Source organism: Mesoplodon mirus (genome assembly GCF_964341445.2).
Source record: "Mesoplodon mirus genome assembly, chromosome: 7".
Taxonomy (NCBI): domain Eukaryota; kingdom Metazoa; phylum Chordata; class Mammalia; order Artiodactyla; family Ziphiidae; genus Mesoplodon; species Mesoplodon mirus.
In genome coordinates, this window is record NC_138983.1 from 85,465,154 (window position 1) to 85,483,833 (window position 18,680).

Here is an 18,680-nt window from a genome sequence, read left to right on the forward strand (position 1 = left end):
GCCATTAATGACCTGTGTGGTAACTCCATGTCCCACTTCCAAATATCAAGGGCACAGGTGCTGATTGGCCCAGCTTGGGTTAGAAGAGAAACCTGATTGGTCTGGCTTGGGTAGACTATCTACTGATCAGCCAGTCAGGTGTGGCCAAGAGAGCAGCAGTAGGTAGGGTAAAGCTGGTTGGGGAATGTGCATTCTCAGAGAAAGGGGTGTGTGGCTGAGGAGACACCTAAAGAACCATCTAGTTCAAGGAGTGAAGAAAGGACATTGCCATTGTGGGTTGCAATGTTGATATGATAAAGATTAACACGTCCTTTGAAAGACCTCAAATACAGTGGAGCCACATAGGCATTACATTTAACTTATGCAAATTCAAATATTTGTATTCAACCAAAGTGTTTTTTTCCCACACAATTTGGCTTCCAAACATGAGCCAGCTACTTAACTACTGCCTGACCAAGTGATCTTTTCTGGTGCTGGAGATTGCTGTTTTGGATTTTGGGGATATGGTACAGTATAAGTAATATGTTCTTTATGGAAAACTGCTGGGATCTTCAAGATTATTTTTAAGGTCAGGTATGCTCCCCCTTCTCACTGTGTAAGAAGTACCTTTAGTGGAAGATCATGCCAATCATTTTTCCCATTTCCTTCTAGTTTTAATCAGTATAAAGAATGCATTTGGTTTTAAAATATCAAAATACTTTTATTGTGCCTTTTTAAAAATAAAAAATAAATGATATTCATGGCTTCTGGCTCTTCCTCCTGTTTTGTTTGGTGGTCTCTGGCCGTACAAGAAAGGCAGGGAGAGAACAGATGGCTGGAGAGAAGGCAAAAATGAGGGTCTCTTCAAACACCACGGGAAAGGGGTGTGTCCACCTGGGCAGTGTGTGTTCTTTGATGACTGGGTACTTGGTCTGTCCTGATGGCCTGGGACTTGACCTACTGGGCTGTCTTGGTGCGGCAGAATGGGCAGCGTGAGATGGAGTTAGAAACCTGGGTTCCAGCCCCAATTCTTCAATTTACTAGCTGTGTGACTTTAGACGGGCCATTTAACCTCTCTGGGCCTCAGCTTCCTCATTTGTAAAATGGGGAACATAATGCTATTTACCTCCCAGGGCTTGAGAGAGGATTAGACGAGAAGTGTTTTGAACACCGCAGAGCGCCATATAAACATGACTCACTGTTATGGAAGCGATAAAACTGGTTGCTGTTCACATTTATTATAATCAATTCAGATATAAATGCACTATACCATGGCCCCAACAGCCCTGAGGTTACCATTCTGTCCTGTGGCCCCAGTACACGCCCTGGGTTTTCTCCACTGCGGGCTTCTCAGAGCTCCTTGGAGGTGTGACATTTGGGTTTGTCACTACCCAAACACATAATTGCATCTACCAGGCCTAGGAGTCTGAATTTCAAACTTAGTCTTCATATGCCTGTGTATGTTTACATTCATAATATCTGTGAAAAGAACCCCTCTCCTCACACACTCCAAAATACAGTATTGTGCAAAATACCAGTCTAGGAAGCAACACACTAGGGTAGCAACCTTTAATGTCCTAAAAAAGCATCTTAGTAGTTGGACGCAGAAGAGTTACACTGACTCACGGAGGATCACGCGAGGCCCAGCGGGACGACGTTTCTAGTTCCTTCCACCAGGTTTAGAAAACAGAAGGCTCTGGCTGGATTTGCTGGACATTTCTCTCTTCAGCATCTCCCTTCCTTGGTCCATCTTTGGGGTGCCTTTTCTGGCTCCAACCTACAACAAGCAAGAGCAACAAATGCCCAAACTCTATAATTGTAGGGAGATCCCCAAATATTTCTGAAATGGCATTTTTTTTTACTCAAAATAAAATCTTTGTTGTAAAAAATATTTATATATACACATAGACGTGAGCAAAACGAAGGTAAAATGATCCACCATTATCACACTACCCACAGGTAACCTTATTCACATTTTGGTGTACACTCTTCCAGATACACAGATAACGTTTTCTTCTGACATTTGCATCTTTTTTTGAACCAGGAGTTTCTGATGATAGGCAATTTCATTGGGATGGACTTTCTCTCGAAAAGCTGTTACTGAACTGAATGCCTTATGTCTCTGATGTCTTAGGAGGGTAAAATGCAGCATACTCTAGGGGGTCTGTCTAACCCTTTTCTGAGCACTACTCCTGGATCCAGGCAGCCATGTGTGTGACTCTGTCCCTGGTCATAGCTGATCGGGCACTTGGCACGGGCTGGGCTTTTAAGATGGTCACTCCCAGGATTTGGGTTATGGGTTCTAAGATGCTACTTGCTTCCTGGGCTGGTCCTTTGAACTGGGGGACCATGAGGTCATTCCTTCCTGTCACATGACTGGAGAGAGCAGAGATCAGGGGAGCCACACAGAGACACAGAGAGGAGATACGGCCTGTGTGTGCGTGTGCGCACGCTTGTGTGTGCATAAAAGAGATGATGCCTGAGATCTGATGGCTTACCAGTTCTATTTCGAGGCCAGTCTCTCTTTCAGCTCCCAGTTTTTATGAGGCACTCACCCCTATATCCTTAAAAAAGCCCCCTCCACCCCCTTTTTTTTTTTTGCGGTACACGGGCCTCTCAGTGTTGTGGCCTCTCCCGTTGCGGAGCACAGGCTCCGGACGCACAGGCTCAGAGGCCATGGCTCACAGGCCCAGCCGCTCCGCGGCATGTGGGATCTTCCCAGACCGGGGCATGAACCCGTGTCCCCTGCATCGGCAGGCGGACTCTCAAACACTGCGCCACCAGGGAAGCCCAAGGCCCACTCTTGGGGATGGAGTCGCCCAAGTTACACTTGGCAAGGAACCTGGAGGAAACCTTTCTGTACTGAGGAGATCCTAGACACCAAACTTCTAAGCTCAGGCTGGAGGGCAGGGAGAATGGGAAGCTGGCTCTTTGCTCTTAGCCGAAGCACTATCTGCCCCGCTTCTGTTAAAGCCAGAGGCAGCGTGAAGTTCCAGGGCGTCTCACATCTCAGAGAAGCACAATGTTCCCACAACATCCGGGGCCCATCCCAATATCTCCTCTGCCATTTCACATCCGCAGGTGGTCCTCAGACAAAACCTAGATGTAGGGCAGTTTCTGCCTCCTCCCAGCTCAGTCATATATGTGAGTGAATAAGTAACAAACTTCCAGTCCTTTCCACTTTGCAGGGTGGCAAACGTCTCAGATCAAGTGGGGCCCTCAGGATGCTCTCTATCCTCTTAACATCCTGCTCTGGGGAGTAACCACCTTCTGGTCTTTGCACAAGGATGCTGGTTGAGAAGCTTCTATTTTTCAAATATATCCCTCACCTAGAATATCTTCGTTTCTTCCCATGATAATTTGGTTGCCTCAGCATGACTGTGGCCTTTTATCAAACTTGAATGTCTCCTCTCTCATATTCAACCAAAATGTGTTTGGCTTTCTAGCTTCCTGAGAGCTCGCCTCTACTGTCTGCAAAGTGGGAACGTGGACTGGCTTAATTCCAGTTCCAGGGCTGATTTGTCAATGGCAATGTTTCAACATGTTCAAGATTTCATAGTCTTAATTCTCAACTTTGAAGAGAATTCTAGAGGATGCTTCCTTGAAATTTAAGAGAAATACCACTGGAAATGTATCAGGTTTATTACCTGGAGGTTTCTAACCTAAAGGAGGAAAAGCTAGCACTCACCTGGGTGTCAGATCTGCACTGATTCCCAGCTCTCCTACTGAGCTGTGAGGCTCTGGACAAAGAAAGTCTCTGAGCCTCAGACACCTCATCTGTAAATTGGGTATAATAACAACACCCACCCCATAGGGTTGTTGTGAAGCTTAAAAGAGATACTGCACGTCGAGTGTTTGGCTCTGTGCCCGGCACATGCCAAATGCTCAGTACATAATAGATGTGGGATAACTGTCCACTGGGCTTCCTGCTGACGTTCTAGGGTTTTCTCTCTTCTCTCTTCTGGCTCACCTGGAAATGTGAGTTCTGCATCTTTGAGTTCTTCATCAGCTCTCCAAACATTCGTCTCTTTAACACAGAAAGAATATTGACAAAATTTAGCTTATGTTCTTCTTTGCCTTTTGCATCAGAGAAAAATGGATTTTTCTCAACTTTCAGATGCTACCCATTTGGATGGAATGTTGAGCCTTCCTAGGTGAGGAGGTGAGGATAGAGGTCTGCAGAAGGGGGTGTGGCTTTGGGGCAACGCTACACTGTCCTGCTGCACCTTTTAGGGAATCTCTGTTCCAGATTCCAGCAGAGAAGGAGGTGGTCAACCAAGAAGGCTATGAAGGATACTGTATTCTTCTTGGAGGACAGATCTGCTTTAGCTGGAAGCAGAGCCTCCTAGATCAGTGGAAGAGGCTGTAGATGTCCAGTGGCTTTCCACCCAGTGGAAATGTTGAAAGCCCCAGTGGCTAACCTCCCTGGCAGGGACTACAGGGGCCTGTTGGGAAGCCAGCATCACTGAAAACCTGGAGCTTGCCGCTCCCCTGGGGTTTGATTACTATTGCTGACCCTGATCTGCTCAAGACCCTGCACCTCAGGGGCAGCTCATCAAAGAAAGAGCATCCCCTAGGCACTGGAGACACAAAAGTGAGAGGGAACTGGGGTCTCCCTTGCAGACTGACACTCCGCAGGTGAATGTGCAGTGGTGTCAGGAAGGAGACGTTCTCCTAGAGCCCTGAGCATCCACTGGGGTCGCCAACCTGATTCCTACAGCGGCCAGGAAAGGAAAAGAAGTGGGTGAAGTGAGCTGGGGTGGTGGTGGACAGCAGCAAACACACGAGCCCAGGGCCTTTCTAAGGGGCCTGGAAGATGGAGGCTTGTGATGGTGGCTTGTGGGTCTGTGGGCCTAGGGTCGCCAGATCTTCCAAGTTTCCCAGAGAAGCTGGAAATCCAGAGTATTCCAGGAAACTGCCCTATTTTGAAATGTAACTTCAAAAAAAATCCCATGAGCCAAATGGAATATATCTGTGGGCTGCCATCTTGCGACACCTGCTTCAGAACCTCCCTGCTTGGTGTCTAGTTGGTGCTCAGTAAATGTTGGAGGGGTTGCCAGATAAAATACAGGATGCCCAGTTAAATCTGAATTTCAGAATGAAGCCAACAAATTTGTGAGTGTGAATATGCCCCGTGTAATAGTTAGGACATTTATACTGAATAGCTTTTGTTGTTTATCTGAAATTAAAATTTAACTGGGCATCGTGTTTTTGGTTTGTTTGTTTTCCCCTAAATCTGGCAACCCTACCGGGTAGTCACAAAACTCAGGGAGGAAATAAGGCTGTCTTTTGGGACAGGGCATAGGTGCTTACAAGACTCTTCCATTCTCCCAGAAGGATGCTAACTCTACCCTCAGAGGACTGTCTGTGAAGGCTGATGGGCCCGTATTGAACTGACAGTTGCCCTCCAGGCATTTTCCGTGGAGAAGACCTCGAGCCTGCAGCCACTCAGTATTTATCACAAACTCAGTTGAGACAATCACTATCCAAATTCCCAGATATTATAAAGCAGGGGTTAGTTTTAAACCAACAGCCTTCTTCTCTCCCACCCCATTCCCCGCCTTTTTTTTGGCAGAACCGTATATCCAAGCAAAATCCCATGAGGAACTTGGGGTATAAGATAATGGAGAGCTTCTCTGGCGGGAGAAAGGTGTGTGTGCTTTGAGAGTCACACCTTTCCATGGCACCCAAAGGCTCCAGGGAACCCCAGTTTGAACATTGCTGCAAAATTCCTTCCTGGATTAAGTTCCGTCAGTGGGCAACTGGGCACTGAAGGGCAGAGCCTGGCCCCTGTGCACCTGCTTTTCCTGAACTTTACTGAACACACTGGGATGTGATGAAGGGGGTGCGGGAGGGTCTTTTTCTTTAGCCTTCTTCTATCCGTATGCTGCATAGGCCTGGCCACATGGTTCTACTTCATCATTGTGGGCGGAAGAGTACCACCCCAAGCCCCTCCCATCCCACGCTCCTCCTACACAACATCTACCAATTGTGGGGCTTCCCTGGTGGCGCAGAGGTTGAGAGTCCGCCTGCCGACGCAGGGCACACGGGTTCGTGTCCCGGTCAAGGAGGATCCCACATGCCGCGGAGCGGCTGGGCCCGTGAGCCATGGCCGCTGAGCCTGCGCGTCTGGAGCCTGTGCTCCACAACGGGAGAGGCCACAACAGTGAGAGGCCTGCGTACCGCAAAAACAAACAAACAAACAAACAAAACACACAAGTGGCACGGAGGAAGCCAGAATCTTGAGAATACCTGGGCCCAAGGAAATCTTGGAAGATAGTGAGTTAAAGAGAATAGTGAGGGTAATGACGATGGTAGGAGAGGGTGAATGCTTTGTGGTCCTATGTGCTAAGGCTTTTGTATACAAGCTCCAATTGGGAAGGCTACGAGCTAGGTGCCATTTTTATTCTCATCTTAAAGAAGAGGGATCTGAGCTAATTAAGCAGAGGGAAGGTTAGGGGCTTTTCCTGGCTGAGACCACAAGGCAAAGCGGTGGTCACGCCCCCTAGCCAGGACTTGATTGGCTGGAGATTTGATTGGCAGGAGAGCTGAGCGGCTTCTCCTGCCAGAAGCAGCCGGTGCCCTTCAGCCTTTCTTACACTTCAAGCCCTAAGAAAGGGCTTGCGTGCTTCCCAAGTGGCAACTTCTGTGCATTTAAAAATTTCCTCTTGAAAATCCCAGCCTTAGCCCTTTCACAAAAGGTATCTGGGTCCTTTCTTGGCCGTGGCCCTAGTCGTATTCACCAAAGAGAAGAGCGCGTCCCATAAGAGCTGGCAGCTTTGGGAGGACCGGGGAAGGCGTCAGCTGGCAGGAAGCTCCCTGAAAGAAATAGAGGAATCCCCACCCATCCATGAGCTGCCTATTCTTCCCCCTTAGAAACGGGGCTTGTGATGTGCCAGGCACTGCAGGCATTTTGCCATTTAACCCTCCCACTCCCCCACGGAGTAGGCCCCTTGCTAACAGTTTTGGTTGCTTTTGTTGAGGAACCTGGGATACAGAGGTCAAGCCACTTACTCAGGGTCATTCGGGGCAGCGGTGGGGCTTGACCCCTATTTGTTTGACTCCAAATCTGGCCTCTGAACTCTGAGAGACACTGCCGGCTTCTTGAGTGATGTGGGAAGTGGATTCGAGTGAGCACGGCCTGGGCAGCGGTTCCCGTCCCTCTGCCACATGGACAGAGCCACAGACCCAGTTCGCTGTGAAGGCCCAGCATCTTATACCAAGTCTCATTTTCACAGCCAGAGATATTAGTGTGGAAATAGGACTTTTGATTCTTGAAAGGTCTGCTTGGTGAAGAGATGGTCAAAAATTAAAACTACAAACTCCATTTTTTTTTGGGGGGTGGGCAATTCTGAGGCTAAAGATGTGTAATTTCATCTCAGTGCTTCAACACTGCCACCTCTGTGAACGGGTGAAGAGTTTCAAAGTTTCATACAGGAGGCTAAAAAACTAAGGCTCCTTGTGAAAATACTAAGTGTAAAACTTAGAAAAGAGGAATTCTACTTTCTGTTCATTTCTGCTTAAAGACAACGAAGATATACTCCCTGGAAGGAACGGATGCCAAGACAGATATATACAAGTGCCCTTTAGGATCCAGCAAAACTTTAAGATGTATTATTGTTTTCTTCCTGACAAACAGGCTGGCCTGTCCCTTGCACTGTGTATGAATGAGGCAGCCCATGAATAATGCATGTGAAGCCTGATTATGTAAATCCTCAGGTTTTCAGTACATGACAATGGCTTTTTTTGGGCCCTTCTCTGTCCCATTCTGTGGTCTGGTGTCTCTGCTTTGGGACCCAGTCTGCCAAGCCCTGGGGGCGGGGGCGGCATTTCGGGGAGGGGTGAGCTCTCCAGAGGGCACATCAAAGGGAAAGTCACAACTCTGTCACTGGCCCAGCTCTCCCTGGCATTGCTTGGTGTGAAAGGAAACTGTCCTCTGCCTGAGGCAGCTCAATGACACATGCAGACTAAGGCCTGTGATGTTTAATTCACAGCAGTGAGCACTGGAAACACCGCAACCAGGCTCCCTCAGAGCAGGACAGCCACTTTTCATTTCTGGGGCTCTAAGCCAGAGAGCCTGCTGTCTGGAAACCTATTGCCTAGAAGGTTCTCAGGATGGAGGGCAGGCTTCTGCAAGGAACTATCTGACCATCACCTCCTGGTTGAGGAGAAGGGCACCCTTCTATGACCTTGGCCTCCTTAGAGCTCATGCAGGCAACAAACACACACATGCAAATACACACACATGCAAACACACAGCACATACTCACATGTACACACATACACGCAAGCATGCGTGTACAAATACACAGCCCCAAGTCAGAAAGACTGGAGTACTATTCTGGCTACTCAGAAGAGCAAACCCAAATCTTTATTCTCAGAGAGCTTATTCCTCAGTGTATCCCTGGCACCTGGCAGAACAATGAAAATCAGAAGCGCCGCCTTTAAAAACACTCGGGCTGTTCACTCAACTGATTGTGGTCATCATTTCAGGAGGCAGGGAAGTCAGATCATGATGCTGGACACCCTTAAGCTCAGTACAGTGCTGTGTGTCAATTATGTCTCAATAAAACTGGTAGAAAAAATAGTTATCTGGATAGAAAAAACAAGATAAAATACACGAATTATCAAAAGTTAAAAAAATACAGACGAGCTAGACTATGAGTCTCAGAAAGCACTGTTCACAACAGCCAGGACATGGAAGCAGCGTAAATGTCGATGGAGGAGTGGATAAAGAAGATGTGGTACAAATATACAGTGGAATACTACTCAGCCATAAAAAAGAATGAAGTAATGCCATTTGCAGCAACGTGGATGGACCTAGAGACTATCATACTATGTGAAGTAAGTCAGACAAAGACAAATATCATATGATATCACTTATATGTGGAATCTAAAAAAAATGATACAAATGAGCTTAGTTACAAAACAGAAAGAGACTCACAGACTTTGAAAACAAACTTATGGTTACCAAAGTGGAAATGTGGTGGGGAGGGATAAATTAGGAGTTTGGGATTAACATATACACACTATTATATATAAAATATATAATCAACAAGGACCTACTGTATAGCACAGGGAACTCTACTCAATATTCTGTAATAACTTATATGGGAAAAGAATCTGAAAAAGAATAGATATATGTGTATGTATAACTGAATCACTTTGCTATACACCTGAAACTAACACAACTCTGTAAATCAACTATACTCCAATATAAAATAAAAATTAAATTAAAAAAAAAGAAAGTTAAAAAAAATAGAGGCAAGCTAGACTGAGTCTCAGAGAGGTTAAGCTAACACATATATATGGAATCTAAAAAAAAAAAAAAAAAAGAATGTTCTGATGAACCTAGGGGCAGCCCGGAATAAAGACACAGATGTAGAGAATGGACTTGAGGAAATGGGGAGGGGGAAGGGTAAGCTGTGATGAAGTGAGAGAGTGGCATGGACATATATACACTACCAAATGTAAAATAGAAAGCTAGTGGGAAGCAGCTGCATAGCACAGGGAGATCAGCTCATTGCTTTGCGACCACCTAGAGGGGTGGGATAAGGAGGGTGGGAGGGAGACGCAAGAGGGAGGGATCTGAGGATATACATATGCATATAGCTGATTCACTTTGTTACACAGCAGAAATGAACACAACACTGTAAAGCAATTATACTCCAATAAAGATGTTAAAAAAATAAAAAGCTGCCTGAAGTCACACAGTAAATGGCAGAACAAGAGTCTAAACCTATGTCTGCCTAATGCTAAAGCTATTCTGCCACCTTCCTTTGCAATGAGCGAATGCATTCTGTGCTGCCTGGATCCCACTGGGACCTCAGTTGGCTGTTTCTAAAGGGAGCTGAGGGGCAGCCTCAGAGGCTCTGCTCCGAGCAGGGACCTCTCACCTTCTGCTGCCTGATCGCCCTGGTGACCCTCTTCTCCTGGTGCAGCCGCTCTTCCATGTGCGCCAGGGCCTCCTTCAGCAGCGCCTTTTCTTCGGCCTCTTTGGAGATGTCGTCCTTCAACTTTGCCACCTGTGACTGGTACATCTGAACCGACACTTTGCTCTGCCTGAGCACACAGGAGAGACAAAGTCTCTTTTCTCCTCAGCTTTCTCACTCACCACCAATGCTCCCGACCTGGGAGATCCTCAGAACACTTCCATATATGCCTGGCTTCGCGGTTTCCTTACAAGTGGGGGGAAGGCTGAAGATGTGGGGACTAGAGGGCAGAATAAATAGCCCATTGGCTGTGGACGTGCAGCATGAAGGGGGCAACGGTTATGCTACCAGCCCCTCCCAATTTTCCAGAGAGGGTGGGGGAACGGATACTACTGAAAATAGGATGGAATTATGAAAAGCACACACATGGTGAAACATCAGACACATTTATAAAAGGTGCACCTTATTCCTTAACAGTAGGGTACTTTAACTGCTGCTTTCTTGCCCAGAGACTTGGGTCCATCAGGCCCTGAGTCACCATCCCGCCTGCCCCCCTCCACACCCAGGCCTCTGTCCTCTTGTCCTGGTCCCTACGGGTCTGCAGCTGCACCGAGGTTTAGCCTGGAGAATGGAGGCCTGGGCCTTTTGCCGGGGACACGGGCCATACTTGAGCTGTTCAATGTCCTTCTCGTATCGTCTCAAAAGCTCCTCTTTTCTCTGCAGCTGGTTCTTGAGTAGGGTGATCTTATCAAATACCAGGTACAGGTCTCTTTGTCGAAGCTGGTGGACTCTCTCCCTCTCTTTTGGGGAGAGGTGTTTCATGGACACGTGACCTGACATACCTTTGATGTTCATCAAAGTCCCGAGGGTTTTGCTCATGTCCATGTACTACGAGAAAGCGTTTCACAGGTAAGAGGCCTGGCCCAAGACCGCTGGTGGCCCCTTTGAGGAGGCAAACGTCTAATTCTGTTTCATTCATTTTCTGCAGTTGCAGAGAAGAAACACATGCTTTGCAAATGAGTGCATTTGGGGTTTTTAGTAGGACTTTCATTTTCCCCCGCATCCATTTACACTATGCCTTTTTGAGAATTGGGGGGAAGTGGGGAGGGGGAATGACAACAGACATAAACATTCATTCTTACTACCCAGTCTTGCAAGGAATTGGGCTCTGCAATTTCCAGCCCATGCTGGGATAGGAGATGGGTCTCGTGGAGCTACTGTAACAACTAAAATGTATGTGGAGTTGATGTTTAAACTACCTGCAGGGCACGCAGGTTTGGACAGGAGGGGACTGATGCTGGGTATACCTACCAGCTTTTCACTAAGATCTAAAGCGTCAGCCACATCCATTTTCCTTAACTTCTCAGAGACCATGATGGACCCTGGGCTGGAAAGGCCATTTTGAGGCTGAAATTAAAAAAAAGAAGAAAAACTCTCTTGGCATTCCATTATGATTTTCTACATCCAGAAGAATAACCCAAAGAATAATGGAAGAACTGGAAAGATACTAAAGAATAATTTGAGAGAGTTAATTTTTTTAACATCTTTATTGGAGCATAATTGCTTTACAATGGTGTGTTAGTTTCTGCTGTATCAAAAAGTGAATCAGCTATAGGTATGCATATATCCCCATATCCCCTGCCTCTTGCGTCTCCCTCCCACCCTCCCTATCCCACCCCTCTAGGTAGACACACAGCACCGACCTGCTCTCCCTGTGCGATGCAGCTGCTTCCCACTAGCTATCTATTTTACCTTTGGTAGCGTGTGTGTGTATATATGTCCATGCCAAGAGAGTTGGTTTTAAATCCAGTCTGACTCTGTGAACTGCTTTCTATATGACTGTGTTCCTACCACTTCAGAGCACGACTGCCTTTGAAATGATGCATCACTTATGCCATTCCTTGGCCACCGTCTCGCCTGTCTTCCCTTTAGGCCAGTGGTTCTCAACCGGGGGTGACTCTGTCCACCCTACCCCCTCCAGGACATTTAGCAATGCCTGGACACATTTGTGGTTGTCATAATTGCTGCTGGCGTCTAGTGGGTAGAGGACAAGGATGCTGCTAAACACCCCACGATGCATAGGGCAGTCTCCCAAACAAAGAGTTACCTGGCTCAAAAAATCAGTACCGCTGATGTTGAGAGGACAAGCTCCAGAAAAATGGGGACCATGCGGCTTTTGCTCACTATCTCCCTCCTTGTGCCCAGCATGGCATCTGGCACCGAGTGGTGCATAGTGGGCATGTTAGTGGAATGAACGAATGAAGGTTAAGTGGAAAATAGCCTCCCTCCTTTTTATTAAAGGAATCTCATTTCTGTGCAGCAGAAACCATACCCTCACAAAATTTGGCCCAACCTTCTCCTAGTTCTGGAACCTGGTGGGTGAGCATCACTTCAGACCCTTTCCAGAGACAATGCAGATAGTGTTTGCAGCTGCATCTCCCTAAGACCCCAACCAGCCAGCTGGCTGCTGGAAGCCCAAATGACTGCATGGAATGGCCACCAGTCTGAATAGGTTACCCGATCTGAACGACTACAAATAACCATAATAAGCCTCCTTAAAAAATAAATTGGCTTTTAATGCTTGCCATGAGCATCTCTTAGCCCTAGCATTTGTTGGCACTACCCTGAAAACCTCTGAGATTAAAAACAAAACAACTAAAAAACTATAATGGCCCCCAAAGTGACTGTGATAGATAAGAGTGGACATATTTGTCTATGTATCTATGGAGATGAGAATAAAAGAGGGTATCTGAAGATGACAATAAACCGGGCAGATCTGCTGCAAAAAGAACCTGAGATGCTGCTCAGTGTCTTCAGCTACCCTGAGCTGCTTCCTCTGTACCTCTCCAGACGCCCCCTCTTTTCCTGAGGGGAGGGTCACTAAGGAAGAGCCTGGGCTACAGGATCCAAGCACACAGTCCCCACCCGGTCTCTGCAGGCTAGCAGACACACCACCAGGGACACACCCCTGGTGTGTCTTCAATCATTATTCTGTGACCTTGGGTGAGGTACTTGACCTCCTGAAGCCTTAATTTTTCTTATCTGTTAAATGGGGACAATAATAGTAACTATGACACAAGGCTGCTACGATCGTTCAATGACATAAGGCATGGAGCCGGCTGAGCTCAACACCTGGCACACAGTAAGCAGTTCACAGATGTCAGCTATTCTTCCTCCTGCTCTTTCCTTTAATTACTGCCAACCTTGGAGGATTGAGAGTTGGGAGGTTTCCTGCTCTGTGGTGTCAGTGGTGGGATGAGGGCTTGTTGCCAAGGGGAAGGTCAATCTTGGAAGCAGGACCATCAGGACGTGAGATCCAGCTGAGCTCCCCACCTGGAGACGGTCCCTCTACTCCCAACCTCAGAGAAGGAAGGTTCGATTTTATCAGGAAGACCAACACGTTTCTGAAGACTCACATCTCTAGACGTGTGAGCAAATGTCTAGAAAAATTGTAGGAGAAAATGCTGGTACAGATAGGATGGCTTTATTATGTTTTCCCAAACCTGGTTTAGACCAGCTGCCACAGCAAGCCACGCTGACCTGAGCTGTCCATTGTCATGTTTCAGTCAAACACCTGATCAAACATCCATTTAGGATACAGGGCACCTTCAACCTAACAATCAAATTACTTCTGAAAATCCTGGAAAACACAAACTATGCTCCCTAAGAAAGGAAGGTTTTCTTGGATAATACTCTTTAAATACTGTTTGACAATAATAACTATCATCTATTAAAGTGCTCGCTATGAGCTAGGCACTGGGATAAGCACTTTACATAATGATCTCCTTTAATTTTTCCATCATCATTTTACAGCTGGGAAATTGAAGTCCCAGAAAGGTTAGGAGGCTGCCCAAGGTCACAGAGCTTGCAGAGCTGGGATTAGGACACAGGTCTCTGATTCTAGAACTTGTGTCTTCTTAATCATCATGGCTCCCTTTGGCTGCCCTTTATGTGTTCATGTTTTTCAGTTTATAGCAAAAAGCAAATGTTAGGCAAGCTCATGACATAATGTTGTACATTAGCTTGTTGGATATTTTCTGCAGAATATAACATGTGATGTGAAAAGGAAGGCCCAGAGATTGACCTGGCCCACATCAGTGCAATGCTATATCATGCTGTACATGATGGGAAGCTGCCTTTCTATTCAAACATTGGATTGCTGGTACGGCCAGGCACTGATCAGTCCATACAGGTGCCAGCCCATCAGGGAGGACCTGGCCTCGAACCAATGATGTATACAGTAGTGCCAGGGCACACGGCTCGTGTCTGTCCTCATGCCCACCCTCCCCACGTGTCAGTCAATGCAGAGACAAAGTTTCTTTGGTTACCGTTCCGATCTCTACTCTTGAAAAAGTTGGCAAGTCAGGTTTTGCATCCAATATTTTCTGAACATTTTTTTCCATCCCGAGGGTCTTTAAGTCTAGAAATGATCCATCCATGTGGTCCTTGTGATCTATAAAAGAAATAATTTACACTCAAAAGAAAGGCTCAGGAAGAAGTTACTGCATGTAAAAGTCACAGCTGCTATTTACTGGACACTTACCACAGGCCAGTACTAATGAGCTCACCATCCTCCCTTGGCAGGTGAGGCATTGAGGCCCAGAGAGGTGAAATGACTTGTCCAAGGCCACACAGCTCATATGAGGCTGCAGCCTCCCAGGGCGGGGGCACTGAGGGGGAACCTTCGGCCACAGGTGTGAGGATGGACTTGAACCCAGGCTTCTGTGTCCTAGCCCAGGGTTCCACCTAGCAGCAAGCTTGGCTTCTTGAAAGCCCTATTCCCTCTAAACAGGGTATTTATCCTGGGAAGTTCCCCAAGGTTGGTCCTTGCACAGCATCCGTCTATGAAAAAGTCCCAGGGGAGGCGCCATCATTCACCTGGTGTGATCACTGCTTGGCTGAGGCCCCACTGGGCGTGGGCACGCATGGGTATGCAGAGTTGGAGGGGATGGTGTGTCAGAATGGAAGAGGTGGTTGGGTGAATGATGCCTCCCCCCCAAAGATGTCTGGGTCCTAATCCTTAGAGCCTATGAACATTACCTGACAGGGCAGAAGGACCTTTGCAGATGTGATGAAGGTAAGGATCTTGAGATGCGGGCTTATCCTGGATTAGCTGGGGGGACCCAATATAGGTGCATGGGTTCTTACAAGAAGCAGACACAGGGAGTCTGACTACAGACAGACAGAGACGGTGATGTGACAGAAGCAGAGAGTTGAAGGTGCTCCTCTGCCGTGATCCAAGGAAAGCGGGGAATTTTTATTTCCTCGCCTTTTCCAGTCTAGAGACTAGAAAAGGCAAGGAAACGGATTCTTTCCTAGAGCCTCCAGAAGGAACCAGCCCCTTGCCTTTACCTTAGCGAAACTGATTTTGGACCTTTGGCCTCCAGAACTGTAAAAGAATAAAGATGAGTTGTGTTAAGCCCCTAAGTTTGTGGTAATTTGTTAGAACAGCCATAGGAAACTAATATGGGGGGTGAAGGCAGGAGGTAGGATGAGAGGTGGGGAAATGCAGTGCATGTTCTGGAAGAGCTTAATTGGGTTAGAGCAGATGATGGGGGAGGGGAGGAGTAGAGGGAAGAGTTGGGATGGAAAGCTGAGTTCAGTTTGTGGCCAGCCTAGAACAGTAGCCTAAAGAGTATAAACTTGATTTAAACATCACTGAAATGTCACGAGTGTGACCTGTGTGCCCGGCCCTCTGCCAAGCAATCAACGCATCACCCCACTGTATTGTCCCGCCATCGCCTCCTTTTACACATGAGGCGGTCGGGCTCTGAGACCTGTGGCTGCTGGACGCCACACAGCTAGCAAATGGCTGAGCCAGGGCTTGGGATCACAGTGGTGTGACTCCAGGGTCTGAGTCACTGCTATTTCAGCTTCTGATGGAGCAGTGAGTTGGCTTAATGAAGGGTGATTTTTTTTTTCAGAAAAATAACCGGGATGTATCAGAGACGAAGGAGCCAGCAGCATTTCTCAGCTGCAGCATCTCGACGTGTTGGGCGGGACAGTCCTCGTCGTGGGAGCCGTCCTGGGCACCGTAGGACGTTTAGCAGCATCCCTGGCCTCCACCTACTGGCTGCCAGGAGCATCACCCACCCAAGCTGTAATTATGAAAGATGAGAGGGTTTCAAGAAAGCAAACCGAGAGGGTTGGGTAGGCCAGAGAGAACATGGCGGGGGGAGGAAGCTGGGGCTTCAGTGCAGGGGGGGCCACGTCAGTTGCCAAAGAGGCAAAGACAATGTGGGAAGTTGGTGGTGAGCACACAGGGTGTAATGCACTTCAAGGTCTTAGTGGGACAGGAGTACAAGCAGTAGAAAAGGAGCTAAAGAAGCAGTGGTCCCAGTGAAGATACACCAGCTTGAAGTGCATGTTTGATGACGGAGAAAGATGGAGTGGGAGGCTGTAGACGCTGAAGAAGGAGGTCGTGATTCAGGAGCTTGTGCACAAGGTGGTCTGGGAGGGAGAGAGAAGGGGAGACTCAGGGAGGGAAGAGCTGCATTTGGAAAGAGAACGTAGTGAGGGAAGATGGAGGGAAAGGAGGAAAGGTGGGTGCGGAGAGAGACAGGAGGGGAGCTGAACAGGCTCGTGCCTGGGCCCTTGACCTCTGACAATGCCACTTGCTGAGAATTTCCAGCTTGGAAGAGTGAGAATAATAATATTATAATAATAGCTATTCAGTATTAACCACTTGCCGTGTGCCAGGCACCATGCCAGAAGTTTACCACGTGATATTTTCTGATCATTACAAACAGCCCAGCAAGGAAATGTGTTTGCATTTATAGGTGAGACACAGACGCCCAGCAAGGTTAAGCTATGGAGCTGGTAAGCAGTAGGATCAGAATTCAGACCTAGGTCTCTCATTCTCTTTTTAGAGAGACTAGAGGCTGGAGAGTGAAGGGCTGTGCTGGCTTATGTGAAGGGTGCGTGAGGAGAGGGGCACTGGGTGGATCCCGAGATGGCAGAGATGGGTGATGCGGACTTGGGCTGTTGGAAAGAGGGATTTTCTTCTCTGGGAGAAGCAGCAATTCTTGATTATAGTTCTGGTTACAAAATTTACACATGCCTGTTACACAAATCCAAACAGGGCAGAAACCCATAAAGTGGAAAGTGTCCCCCCGCTGTATCCTCAGTGGCCGGCACACAGTAGGGCTGCAATAAATAGTTGAACGACTGAGGGAAAGTCAAGGCTCACGCAGTCTTATCATGCTGGGATAATACTCTCAACACTTTTATGTCTTTTCCTCCAGATTTCTCCTGTGGTTGGATATTGGCATTTGAAAAAAAAAAAAAAAAGAAAAAAAGGGGAGAACACTGTGCATATTGTATTACAACTTTCTTTTTTTTCACATAAAAATACTGCATATCTTGGATATCTGAGAAAGAGCGATTTTCTATGTATGCAGGGAATCCTTTTATTTGCAACAAAGTCTTGCAGAAATAGACACAATCAACTGAGCTTGCAAAGATAAATGTAAAAAGTCCTTTCTTTCCCTTATCAAAAGAAGCTGAGAAACCAGGCAGGACGAGAGAGGAGCTAAGTTTTAAGGTCCTCCTTAGATGTTTCCTGTCTTCCAGTGGGACCACACAGTAATCCTTCACCAATTAGATTTTTTTTTTTAGGTCGCAGCTTTTTTATTTTTTAATTGAGATATAGTCAATGTAAAATATTGTATGTTTCAGGTGTACAACATAGTGATTCACAATTTTTAAAGGTTATATTCCATTTATAGTTATTATAAAATATTGGCTATGGGCTTCCCTGGTGGCGCAGTGGTTGAGAGTCTGCCTGCTAATGCAGGGGACACGGGTTCGGGCCCTGGTCTGGGAGGATCCCACATGCCGCGGAGCGACTAGGACCGTGAGCCGCAACTACTGAGCCTGCGCGTCTGGAGCCTGTGTTCCGCAACGAGAGAGGCCACGATAGTGAGAGGCCAGCACACCACAATGAGGAGTGGCCCCCGCTTGCCACAACTAGAAAAAGCCTTCGCAGAGAAACGAAGACCCAAGACAGCCAAATAAATAAATAAATAAACAAATGTGGGGTTTAAAAAAAAAAAAGAAAAGAATTAAAAAAAATTAGGAAAAAGTGAAATTAAAAAAAATATATTGCCTATATTCCCTGTGCTGTAAAATATATCATTGTAGCTTATTTATTTTATACATAGTAGTTTGTACCTCTTTTTTTAAAATTGGAGTGTAGCTGCTTTACGATGTTGTGTTAGTTTCAACTGTACAGCAACGTGAATCAGCTCTATGTATTCATATATCCCCTCTTTTTTGAATTTCCTTCCCATTCTGGTCACAAAAGGATGGAACGCTTCATGAATTTCCGTGTCATCCTTGCACAGGGGCCATGCTAATCTTCTCTGTATTGTTCCAATTTTAGTATATGTGCTGCTGAAGTGAGCACGGTAGTTTGTTCCTCTTATTTCCCTACCTCTAACTTGTCCCTCCCCCTTTCCCGCTCCCCACTGGTAACCACTAGTTTGTTTTCTATATCTGTGAGTCTATTTCTTTTTTTCTTATATTCACTAGTTTTATTTTTTAGATTCCACATAAAAGTCATATCATACAGTATTTGTCCTTTTCTGTCTGACTTATTTCACTAAGCATAGTACCCTCCAAGTCCATCCATGTTGCTGCAAATGGCAAAATTGCATTCTTTTTTATGGCTGTGTAGTATTCCACTGCATATATATATCTATCTATATATATATATAGATATAGATAGATAGATATAGATATAGATATAAATATAGATATAGATATATC

At 46.6% G+C, this 18,680-nt stretch overlaps 1 protein-coding gene across 1 annotated transcript in view; it reads right to left on the minus strand.

The window, feature by feature from the left end:
- Positions 1–1,639: 1,639 nt before the first annotated feature.
- LOC309808841 (forkhead-associated domain-containing protein 1-like) overlaps positions 1,640–18,680 on the minus strand; it is a gene marked incomplete at both ends in the record, with an annotated part of 99,491 nt that continues 82,450 nt past the window's right edge. The window contains 6 exons of the mRNA XM_082629413.1: positions 1,640–1,756; positions 9,876–10,041; positions 10,579–10,799; positions 11,223–11,318; positions 14,240–14,356; positions 16,261–16,361. Of these exons, the coding sequence (XP_082485539.1) occupies positions 1,640–1,756; positions 9,876–10,041; positions 10,579–10,799; positions 11,223–11,318; positions 14,240–14,356; positions 16,261–16,361 (818 nt within the window). The remainder of the gene's footprint in view (positions 1,757–9,875; positions 10,042–10,578; positions 10,800–11,222; positions 11,319–14,239; positions 14,357–16,260; positions 16,362–18,680) is intronic.